The sequence below is a fragment of the Mus caroli genome, unplaced genomic scaffold, assembly GCF_978045245.1.
Source record: "Mus caroli unplaced genomic scaffold, Mus_caroli_1 scaffold_1, whole genome shotgun sequence".
NCBI classification, from domain to species: Eukaryota; Metazoa; Chordata; class Mammalia; order Rodentia; family Muridae; genus Mus; species Mus caroli.
This window is the reverse complement of record NW_028227256.1, coordinates 72,998,209-73,010,417: the sequence shown is the minus strand read 5'-3', so window position 1 is coordinate 73,010,417 and position 12,209 is coordinate 72,998,209. Positions and strand designations below refer to the sequence as shown.

The following is a 12,209-nucleotide window of genomic DNA, read 5'->3' as shown; positions in this document are numbered from 1 at the left end:
GTTTTTTCCTAATGAGAGACAGAAAGGTAGTGGATTCAAATGGGAGGGGAGGTGGTGGAAGAACTAGGAGTCATAGAGGGAGGGAAAACCATAATCGGTGTATATTATATGAGAAAAATCTATTTTCAATAAAAGGGGAGGAACATTACTCGTACTTAACTCTCCCCGGGTTCCTTGAAGGGTAATTTTTATTAACCCTGGGTCATTCCAACTCTACAAACGTGCATGCTACTGCCCGGCAAATGGAAGAGGCATTTGAGTTTAAACTCAGAGCTGACTTCCAAGTCCCTTAACTTTGACCATTCTGCCAAGTTTGCAACTGGGATTTGAAGTAGCAATGCATTAAAAATTATGCAGGGCTTGCTTCCAGTGATGGTAGCCATGTGCAGAGAGATTATAGGGAACAATAAATGGGGTGCTGATGTTAGAGATGAATATCTCAGTTTCCACATCTCCCTTGAAAAAAAAATGATGATGATGATGATGATTGCCTTCTATTTCTTCAACAATATTTATGCCTGAGCTACATGAGTTCCATCTTTGAGGACAGTGCAATGAGAAGAAACAAGGGGCCCTGTGCCCAGTCCCTTCTGTAAACTTTTGTTCTTTTTCTAATTACCATACAAGATGATGTGTTTCATTAGACATCTTCACACACAGAAGAGACCGTCATACTTTGTTCATATTCCCATGCCCTCACTACCCTTCCTCCAATTCCCCTTCTACAAATCCCCCCAAGAGTCCACCCCTCTGCTTTCATGCCATACATATGTGACTTCTATGTGAACGTGAATAAAATATACATCGGACTCTAGATCATCTTGGCCCTTTGTTGACGTGTTTTATAGATAGCCCTCTCCAACACCACTATGAGGGAGGTATTACAACTAGTTTATAACATGAGGTTATTTTGCCCCGATTCATATTGTTTTCTGCAACAGGAGTAAGAATTCCATCTCAAGGCTGTCTGCCTCCAAAACTGTAGTTATCACAACGTAAAACCTTTCTGCACCCTGAGCCCATGCAATGCTCCCCTCCCCCATAGACCGTACCTGAGTGCTACTGGACTCCACAGGCTCATTTCCTTGGATGGTAAGCCAGAAAGCATAGGTGAAGGGTAACATCGAAGTAAGGAGAACAACAACTGAGAAAGGAGAGAGGGCCTGGGTATAGAAGCCTCTTCCTGGAGTGCTAGCTAAATTAGCAGACTCTAACAGCGAGTCCTCTTGGGCCACTATGTTAGTTCTTTACTTTCCTGAGTATCTCGTACTAGCAATGCAGATCTTGTGACTGAACTGATGTAAAATACAAACTACCCCGATGCAGGCAATAGAGGAGGATGCCCTGGATTGCAGCACTGGATGCTTAGCAGGGAAAAGCACAAAGGAAAGCTCTAACAGTCCCAGTCACCATTAAGTCCTGTCTGATCTTCCCAACACTCAGTGGGACTTGTTTCATCAGACCTTCTACACAGGAGGACTCTGTAGATGAGAGACAATAACTCTAGAGAGTTTTAGAAACAATAGAGCCTGTTCCTATAAAGCAGGGACCAACAACTATGACCCATGGGCTAAATACACCCAGCCTACAACCTACTCTTGTAAATAAAGTTTTATTGGAGTACAGCCACACCCACTCCTTTTTATATGAGTGACTGATATCATGACTGGTATCATGGCCTAAGGATGGTAATAAAGGCCAGGGGGTCGGCACAGCCAAATATGTTCTCTACACCTTTGCAGAAAGGTTTTGCTGGCCTTCTTGGACATATTGCTTTTGGTGGGAGCTCATATTCTTATAGTGGCTGCTTTCTGCTTATATGTGTGCTTTGTTTTAATTTGGTCTTGAGGTATCACTCTCTCTCTCTCTCTCTCTCTCTCTCACACACACACACACACACACACACACACACACACACACAAGGAGCCACTATATATGTGAATCATTAGTGAGGGTGAATGGATTTACATTCAAAAAGAATGGAGAGGAAGGGAGGGAGGGAGGGAGGGAGGGAGGGAGGGAGGGAGGGAGGGAGGGAGGGAGGGAGGGAGGGAGGGAGGGAGGGAGATAGGAAGAACCATCATGCATCTATGCATGTCATTAAGCTCTGTGGAAATGGGCTAGAAACAGCCGGTCAGTAATGCACTTGCCTTGCAAGTACCAGCGCCTGAGCTCAATCCCCAGAACACCAGTTTAAAATGCCGGACATGTTTGTAACTGCGGAGCTGGAGAACTGGAGACAGGCAGGTCCCTAGGGCTAGCTGGCCAGAGTGCTTTAGCCTACATGGCAAGTTCCAGGCCAGTGAGAGACTGTCTCAAAAAACAAACAAACAAAACAAAACAGACCGATAAATAGTGGAACAGCACCAAAAGGAATAGCATCAAGGTTGTTCACTGACCTTCACACACACAGTTATATGCATACAAGTGTGTACACACGCACACAGAGAGAACAGAGGAATAACATCAAGGTTGTCCACTGACCTTCACACACACACACATACACACACACACACAACCAGTGGGCATTATCCCTTAAGCTTACCTGAAGCATCATGATTGGCTGACTTAAAGATGACATACTCTCAGAGGGATAAATTTGTAGCGACTATAGCACTGTTAGCTTTCCTGTGCTTGGCAGCTGGAGCATGCTTGGAGTTTTAGAGCTGATATAAGGAACAGTCACACTATTTCAACAATTACACAAGGGGGGCACTCTAATTAGGCCAAAGGTGACAAGCTATGTTGGGTCTGAAGAACTGAGTAAATATGTCAGCCCTCAGGCTAGATGCCAAGGAGAGGCTCCTCAAATAAACATGTGACATTGCTTCCTCCACTAGCATCTACCAGGGTCCTCAGCGGACAGATTTCAAGAAGCCAAATATCACTAGCATCGCATTTATAAAATCAAACGTGTAAACATGGGCTCATGGGAAACTGAAGCACTAACATTGTTGGACAATAGTTTTGGAGAGACGCATTTTAAAGTCAGTGGGGAGGAGGGGCTTAAATGCAGCCTACCCAGCTTCAGTGTGCAATTTACTCTTCTGTGTAGCTTTGTTGCAGGATGCCTTATGTGGCCACAGAAGCTTGAGGGAGAATGCTGGGGAGCATTTGCTTTCTAAGTAAAATCGTTGTCTGTTTCACCATCTCTACCCTTAGCCACAAAACTCACCCATGCAGATGGTGGGCAAGCAATAAATATTTATTGGACGGATGGACTGAAAAATGACTGTGATGTGATATAGTTGGGTTTTCACTGGATAATACAGTCTGAATTCAATAAGCATTGCACTTGTTTGCCATGTGTTTGGCACCAGCTGGACCCTGGGCACACAGTGTAAATCAGACCCATCTTCTGGGACTTTAATAACTAGTAGACATGCCAGGAGCTTGCCTGAGTCTAACTGAGCGAGTACAATCATCTGCTTGTTTTTTCTTTACAACTTTCAGAACAAGACAGCAGCAGGAAGGAAGGAGAGGAGCTGAGGAGATGCCTAACAGGTATAAGTGTTTGCTGTACAAGTGTGAAGATCTGAGTTCAAATCCCCAGAACAGTGTAAAATCTAGATGGATAGAGCAGTTTGCCTGGGAGCCCTGTGCTCCTATGGGGAGACAGGAGATAAAGATAGGAGAAGCCCCAGGGCCAGCTAGCCAACTGTGTGCAGAGGTTAGCTACAAGAGAGAGAGGAAAAAAACATGTAGATGGAAAGAAAGAGAAAAGATCCAAGTCAAAGGAGCAGAGACACATGCTTTTTATTCAGCCAAAAGAAAAAAAATGAAAAAAGAAAAAAAATTCCTCTGCTCAGAATGAAAATAATGCCTTTTTATACAGCATGTTCTTCCATATTATTCTTGTACATTATCTTTAATCCTCCTAACAGCCATCTGAAGCATCATTGGTGGTTTCATTTTATAAATAAGACTGAAATATAAATCATTAATAAATCGTGGGCCAGAATTCAACGCACACCTTTTCTGTTCTGTTTCTCACTGGACAGTCTAGGTTCCCACAGCCGTGTGTGCTACAGGTCCGCACGCCCACACCCTCACCCCAGGGCTTTAGGATGCACAGGCACGAGCGAGGTAATGGCAGCAGTTTGGGAAGTTGAATGTCTCATCCTGAACTAATTTGGATAAGGCACTTGGATGCACTAATTCCATCACAAGCTGTTAAGCTGCGGCTCTCTAGTGAGTCTGCTTTCCTCCCTTGCCCTGGAAATGAAGAGAAGAGAAAATGAAGGCAAAGAAGGATTTTGATCTTGTGTTTGTCCCAGATAAATGACCAGCAAGTACTTATTGCTAGCAGTAAATTATAGTAATAAGTTAACATTTTTAAAGATTTGTTTTACTGCTTTTAGTTTGTGTGTGTGTGTGTGTGTGTGTGTGTCCCCATGTGAGTGTAGGTATCCACTGAGGCCAGAAGAAGGAGTCAGATTCCTTGTAGCCATATTAAAGGTGGTTGTGAGCAGCTCGATGTGGGTGCTGGGAACTGAACTCAGGTCCTTTAGAAAACTAAGAAGCATTGTTAACTACTGGACCATCTTTACAGCCAACACCACCACCAAAATTAATATTTTTGATGGCTTTTTTTTCTCTCTTGCTGAGACTCCTACTTTTGCCCTGGCCTACCTTTCTAACCATCGAGAAAAGAGATTAGAATTTGTTCACAAAGAAATACCAGGACATATATAACTTAATGTATGTCAATTCTAAACTGCAATCACCCAAAGAGCTACTTTTGTCTGCCTCTAACACACAGAAAGTTAATCCTGGAGCTTCTAGCATATATATATATGTATATATTCAAGTCTGCAGCCAAGATGGCTATACATGGGTCTGGACCAGTTTGCAATCTAGACCACAGGTCAGGTTTAATTCTGCTCTGTGGTCACTTATTCTGACAGCAGCCACTGCTACCTGGAGCATACTTTCTTCATGCAGACAGCAGGAGCTTATGCCAAACCACACATATGCATTGAAAACCTTGGCCTATGTCATATCCTTTTACTTTGCACACACCAGTACAAGCTTTATAGTCAAGTACATCAGAAAGGGATGGACAGATGTATACCAGTCTCGCAGAGATGGAGAAAGGAGACTAAATTGTTGTTAAAAGCAACACAACCATTCTAACAAACCTACACTACACTACTGTACATCAGTAGAAAGATATGTTTGGAAAACCCATCATTGCTACAGCCAAAGACCATTAGACAGACTTTTTTGACCTGGAGGCAAGCCATTTCCTACAACGCCAGTGGACTTTGAACATCAGACTTTTGCTGTTTAGCAGTTTCCTCTAAGATTAAAACCTTCCTTAAGGTTCCTTAAGACAGATGATGTGGGATGGTGAAACCCAGGAGAAATATTCCAAAGTGCACGAAGCATGTGAAGAGCAGGAAGTAAACAACTTAGAGGCTTTAGGAAGGCCCTAAAACTGACCAGAACACTAGGCCCCTCCTTCTCCATACATATGTAAGTGGTACAATCTGCTGAGATATAACTCGGACCAACCAAGCTACCCAGAACAGGCAGAGCCCAGCCCAACTGCCTAGAAAAGGCTCAAATCAACTGGGCCACCTGGAAAGAACTCTCCAGCCTGCTGAGCTGCCTGCAGGCTGTGTGGTGTGCTGCAGGGTCCCAGCTTTTGTGAGCTGTCACCCATCCTGAAGTGGGCTTGTGAATTTGAAGCTGTCTTTGAGTTATTTCTACTCCTGCAAGTAAATCCTCATCCACATTCCTGTAAGCAACCCCAATAAAACGTATTGGTTCCTCAAAGTTGGCTTTGTTGGCCCTTACTTAGGTACATCATTCGTTTCCTACCTGGAGTGAATAGACATTTGTTCATAGCACCCCAGGAATAGTGTCACACCACAGTGTTACTTGCTGTTTTAAACATTCATCTTCTTATTTGTCACCCTCTTATAGACGAGTGTAACAGATTTTAGGAACCAATAAACATTGCCTATAAAGGCCCAGATGGTAAATATTTTTTACTTTACAAACTATATGGTCTCTGTTCCAACGACTTGACCCTGACATTTGCAGTACAAAAGCAGCCATAGGCAACACTTAAATAGTTGTAACTATGTCCTAATAAACCTTTATTTATTAAAAAAAATAGATAATAGCCTAGAGTTGATTCTAAAGATGGAGTTTACATCCCTGTTACAGATTTAGCTATAAAGGGTGTGTGTCTCTTGTTTTGGATATCTGATGCTGCATACCACCACACCCCAAAATAAGTGGCTTGAAGCTATTTTCTTTTCCCATATGATTCTGCACACTGATTAGGTGTGGCAGGTGAGTCTCTGTTCCATGTGATATTGCTGCATCTGCAGGCATTTGGGTACCAGTGAGGCTTGGATGTCCAGGATGGCTTGCTCACTTGTCCAGCCCCTTGGCAGGGTTAACTCAGAGACTCAAACAGCTGTGCTCCAGCTGCTAGGCCTCGACTTCTAAAGCCAAGGGCCAGACCTGTCATTTCTGCAGTATTTCTGTAACAAAGCATCTTATACTCACACATCATCTATGGCCCCTGGCATCTGCGCCTCATCCTTACATATCATAATCTATGGCCCCCAGCATCCATTCCTCATGCCAGCCCATGTCAGAATTCTACTCCTAAATCATTGTCTGAAGTGAAATTATTTTTACACTCCTAGCTGGAAGATGATTTCTTACGTACAGCAACAGCAAAAATGCCCTATACAAGGAGCTGGAGAGATGGCTCAGTGGTTAAAAGTATTTCCAGTTTTGCAGAGAACCCAAGTTCAGTTCCCAGCACCACAGAGGGTTCACAGTCCAACATAACTACAATTCCAGGGATTCTGGCACTCTCCTCTCACCTCCCTGGGCAAGCGCGTGTACATCATTCACATACATACATGCAGGCAAGACACTCATACACATAAAATAAATATCAAAAAAACCATACCCTGCTCTAAAGGTTCTTCAGCACCCCTCCCCTAAAATATTAGTGTTCTAATCTAGCCACAGATATAATTAGTCAGGTCAATTCAGTGCAAAAACAAACCATGAGTACTTAGTCCTAATCCCGCCTGATATGAATTAAACATTAAAAACAAAAACAAACAAAAAAAAATGTAGCTCTACCCAACACCTCTGTTTCCAGGCCACAGGGAAAGAACAATGCAGCACGTCTAGATGTGGCAAAGGGCACACAGTGCATGCAGAAGCAGGGAGCTCTGTGTGTCCCAATACAATGTTGAATCTGATACAGTTCCAACCAACATAACACCACCTAGGAACAGACAGGCTTAGGGGACACGGCCACTCTCGTAACTGAACTCCTCAAGTGCTGCCATTTTAGATTTTAAAATGGATGGTCCCCACCATCATCTGAAAGTCGTGGGACTACAAACGTCTCCTACACTGGACTCCTGTCTGCTTCCACTGAACGAGCCATTCTCTCATTCTCTGTTGTCACTGTATGTCCCTGCTCCAGAATCACAAGAACTTTCCAGACCATGCTGACTTTTGCCTGAAGCCACCCCATCCATGGGCACTTACCTCCCACACCTCCTCCCTGGTCTCCTCCAGACCTCCTCAATACAGCTTCTGGCAAAGATAGGAAGCTGGGGTGCCCAGTAAAAGAAACAGTGGTTTACTACAAATAGATTTTCCAGGTCCAATCATGCGATGCAGTTGACCAAGAAGAATGGCAAAGAAATCATACCTTGTGTATTATATAGAGACACATCATAAAAGTGCCTCTATTCTTGCTCTGAAGTCGGAATATAAGAAATAGAGATACCCCACTCAATGCATACAGTGTGGAAGGTCTGTGGGGTGTTGTGTGGTATGCAGACCCCTCTATATCCTAAACTTCTAATCCAGTGGCCATATAACTGCACTGCATCCTGTGTGTTGCATACCTGCCAAACCATATATCTGAGCTGTCTACACTCCAGCAAATGTCACAGCAGACATCCTGGACCCCTAATCCCTTTCTAATCTGTCCTTTGTCTGGCCACCGTCTCTTGGTTCTATCTCCCTTTTTTTAGTGCTGTTGGCTTGACAGCCAGGTTCAATGATCTGCCCTCCCAAGCCCCCATTAACGGCACTAGCTTGGTCCTGTTCTTCAGCTTTCTTATTTTTTTACTTTCAGTGTTCAAGGGCCCCCTGAACCCTTCATCAGCTTCAGTCACATCTACCAAAGCCTTAGAGATGGGAATAGTGAGTCAGAGATGGTTGCGCCATCCTGTTCCAAGTGGCCCAAATAAAGCCCTCCTGAGTGACATAGACAGACAGACCTTGACCTGCTAAGCAATTGTCCTAGCAAACAGAGACAACTGGCCCACAATGAGCTATTTCTGAACAAGTCTGAGGAAAGTTCTGATGAAAGGTGATACCCAGAGGAAGACTAGCCAGACTGAACTACTTAAGGAAACAAAGCAGCTTTGAGAAATGAAATTAATTAACTGATTCCAAAGGGGGCAGAAAAGTTGGAGGCTAGGAGGGGGGGGTGGGAATTTTTTGGTATAAATTTCCAAAGAGCAAGGGACTTGAAAGCACACTGTGGGAATTTCAGGTTTGAAATTAAAAAATGTCTTCCAACGTTACGGGCTGAGTGATCTGCGCTAGGCACTCCGAACTGGGCTTGGGCTATATACAAAGGAAGGCTCTGACAGAGAAAAACAATAAATTAAATGCATAAATCGAGGGGATTTGGGCTTTTTAAAAGTTACAGCACAATATTCTCTGAGGGTGATTTTAGACTAGACCTTGACAGGGTGAGATCGTGAATATAAAAGTGAGCTATTGTCAATCAGGAGGCACTTCTGTGGAAGTCAGGTTCTTGGGAGTAACCAAAGGGAATTTCAAAGATCTAGTTTACATTCTCTGTGTCTTCAAGCCCATTTCCTTGGGATTTAAGAAACCATATGGATTTTGAGGTCTTGAAATAGCTCTATAAAATGCTGCTTCATATGAGACTCGCGCCTATGGTGCCTCAGTCACGGGCATTTCGATTCCGTTTCCTGTACCAAGTTCTTTTGCTCAACCCCACCCCACCAATTCTCTCAAGATTTGCCAGCTTCCAAGTGTAGAGTGGACAGTAGCTGCACCTTGTCTGTCCACCACTGATCTCAGGAACAGAAAAGATGAATGGGGACAGGCCACTGGGTGAGGAGGTCTGAGGACCAAGAGGCACCCACCCCAGGAAGGAAAAAATATAATTTTATGAGGTCACACGATGGTGATCATCCAACCAGAAAGGGATTTTTTTTTCCTGCCAGAATCTGAGCTAAAAGAAGATTCTCTTAAAGTGAATAGCTTGCCTTTATCAAGTCTGTGAGAAGCTGTGGTGCGAGCGTGCGTGCGTGCGTGCGTGCGTGCGTGCGTGCGTGCGTGCGTGCGTGCGTGCGTGCGTATGTTCAACCTCAGCCCTACCATTTTGACCCTGTGAGTAATTGAGCTCCATGGCTTGACCCCAGTAGCATTTTAATGATCCTGTAACCAAAATTAAGCCATCAGTACACCAGAATGAGTATTGGTTCCTTGGTATGGTGCGCATGCGCATGTGTATTTACTTAACTCCTTATTCTCCCTTTCCCTCTCCTCACGAGTGCTGTTCCTTTGTGTGTCTGTTCCCCTTGCTCCTGTGGGCCTCCCTCTGTAGAGCCCTCGTGCTCTCCCCAGTCCATGCCATTCTCTCTGTGGTTTTCCTCATGACTTTGTGTCCCGTTTGCCCGTTTGTTCCGTGGTGTTTCTCTGCTCCCTTCTTCACTCTTACCGTCCACTTTCTGTCTCCTTCCCCGGCTCCTTTTCTGAACTTCTCTTTCTCTGGACCTAATCAAAATGAAGATAATTTCATAAATAGTAGAAGACAAATTAAAAGGATTTACTGTGCTTACCAGGATATCAAGAACTTTAAGTGAATTGTTGGGATTATTTAAGAAATACACATTTTCAAAAATAATTAATATTGCTATGATTCCACTCAAATTCTTATATTTGCAATTTCCTTAGAACAAATGGGCAAGGTCAAACTTTTCTGCACTTTAAATCATGAGGTCATACGCACCTGCAGCCTGTGTGGCCCGTTCCTGCAGCACTGAGACTATTGTCTGACTTTGGGCCTGCTGGAAGGACATTTCTTGAGTGACAACGGCCATTGAGGCAGACTCGGTTTCAGGTCATCCCACCATGTTCCTGTCCAATGGGTCTCAGGTACCGAACACTCCAAAATGCTGTCTCTACAAAACCCAAGTGCCCAGATTCCCTGGGCAGCACAGCAACCCAAGACATGCTTGGATTCTTCTTATCATCCTTCTTAAATTGAAAATGAATAGAAAGAGACTCTGACCCCAGGACATCCGAATCTCAGCTTTTTTTATAATACCTACCTCCACTGTTTGTTCATTTCCCCAGATTTCTTTCTCCCAGAACATAGCACCTCATCCATGTACACACACATTCACACGTGCATATGAATGTATACATACACATGTACCCATGCATACATACAATATATTCATTCATACACATGTATGCACTCACACACATACATATCCATTCATGTAGCTATACATACATTCATACACACACACATATACTCATACATGCTTAGATTCACACATATATGCATTCATTCATGCACTCATGCTTACAAATATATATTCATAAATATGCATTTATGAATATCTACACATACACATATACTCAGGAACATACACATTTATTCATGCAAACATACACACACATTCATATAGTATACACATACATACAACATTCATGAACAGCCACATGTATTTATGAATACATGCATGAATTCATATATACACATTCATCATGCACTTATGCATTCATATATATACACATTTGTGCACACACATGTATATACTGATAAACACATATATGCATTTACACAGACATTCATTCATGCACTCATATATAAATACATGCAATCATGAACACCCATATTTATTTGTGCACACATGCCCACATACCTGTATTTGTACACACACTCATTTGTACACTCATGCATACATATGTGCATTCATCTATACATATGTATATTCATGAACATATACACACATGTATCCATTTTCTCACTGCACAGTTGGTTTCTTCTTGGATTTCTGTCCTTCTAAGGGTCACAATGGTTGGTGCTTAGTAGAAGCTGCTGTCTGAATGTCTGTGTCCCCCTAGCATACATGTGTGAAACCTAATTTTCAATATCAAAGCAGTAACAAGTAGGGCCTTTGGGATTTGCTTAGGTCCCTGGGGCCTCCTCTTCACTGAAGACACCATAGAGAGCTTGCTTTCACTATCCAAGGGTGCCATGCATAAGGAGAAGTCTTTGCCAGAAGCAAATCTGCCTGCCCACTAATTCAAGCAGCATAGTCCCCAGAACTACGAATAATGATTCTGTTGTTTACAAATTATCCACTCTTAGTGTCTTGTTATAGTAACTCAAATGCACTAAGTCCAAAGCTAACTACAGGCCTCCTGTGGCTGGAAGTACCTGACCCTCGGCTCCCATACATCTGACGAGGATACTGCCACTGTCTTTGTGCTCCAGGCAAGGAAACTGAGGCACAGAGACTATGAGCAACCTGTCAACATCCATGCAGCCAGCAGGGAGGAAAGCTGATACCCCCCCCCCCCACACACACACACACACACACAAAGGGTAGGCATAGACCACCTCCCACGTCACACACACCAGCCTGTCCATGATTAGCAGGTCTGTGTGGTGAGTTCCCTGTCCTCTGCTCCCTGGTGAACACTCACGGAACCCCAGCTAGAGCAAGCTTCCCTGAAGATCAAGCGGCTTCGGTGTGCTGAGGGGCAGAGCTCTGAGGTCATTCTGAAGGCGTGCCAGCTTCTTTAAGTACTTAAAGGCAGAAAGAATCACATTCCCCTTGACTTTTTATTTAGAGAATAATCAAGAACCTTTTCCCCCTTCTCTCTCACTGAATACAATTTATCTTTATCAAACCAGAAAAGAATGTAAGTCTGGCTAGAAGTTTCTCACAAAGCCTGACGAGATGAAAGGTGCCATAATAGATTCACAAAGCAGCTGATTTTTTTTTTAATCTGTGGAGAGCTGGCTTCATATGATCCTTTCATACGTGTAAAAAAATAAGACATTGTGTTTATGTGGCGCATGCATTTGTCTGCATCACAGAATGGGGGTGAGGGTGGGGAGCGGTGACCAGACACCTAGATCCTTCGCT

At 43.5% G+C, this 12,209-nt stretch overlaps 1 protein-coding gene across 3 annotated transcripts in view; it reads right to left on the bottom strand.

Moving 5' to 3' along the window:
- Nucleotides 1-11,781, bottom strand: part of LOC115031292 (uncharacterized) — a 96,119-nt gene extending 84,338 nt beyond the window's left edge. Inside the window, exons 1-3 of one of the 3 annotated variants that reach the window (XM_085841057.1) lie at nucleotides 11,696-11,781; nucleotides 10,052-10,106; nucleotides 9,761-9,816 (exon numbers count right to left, since the gene is read on the bottom strand). In XM_085841057.1, the coding sequence (XP_085697183.1) occupies nucleotides 9,761-9,816; nucleotides 10,052-10,106; nucleotides 11,696-11,707 (123 nt within the window). In that variant the 5' untranslated portion in view covers nucleotides 11,708-11,781. Of the gene's footprint in view, nucleotides 1-9,760; nucleotides 9,817-10,051; nucleotides 10,282-11,695 lie in introns of those variants that run through there. The other 2 variants (XM_085841024.1, XM_085840976.1) reach the window with 2 other exon arrangements.
- Nucleotides 11,782-12,209: the final 428 nt, after the last annotated feature.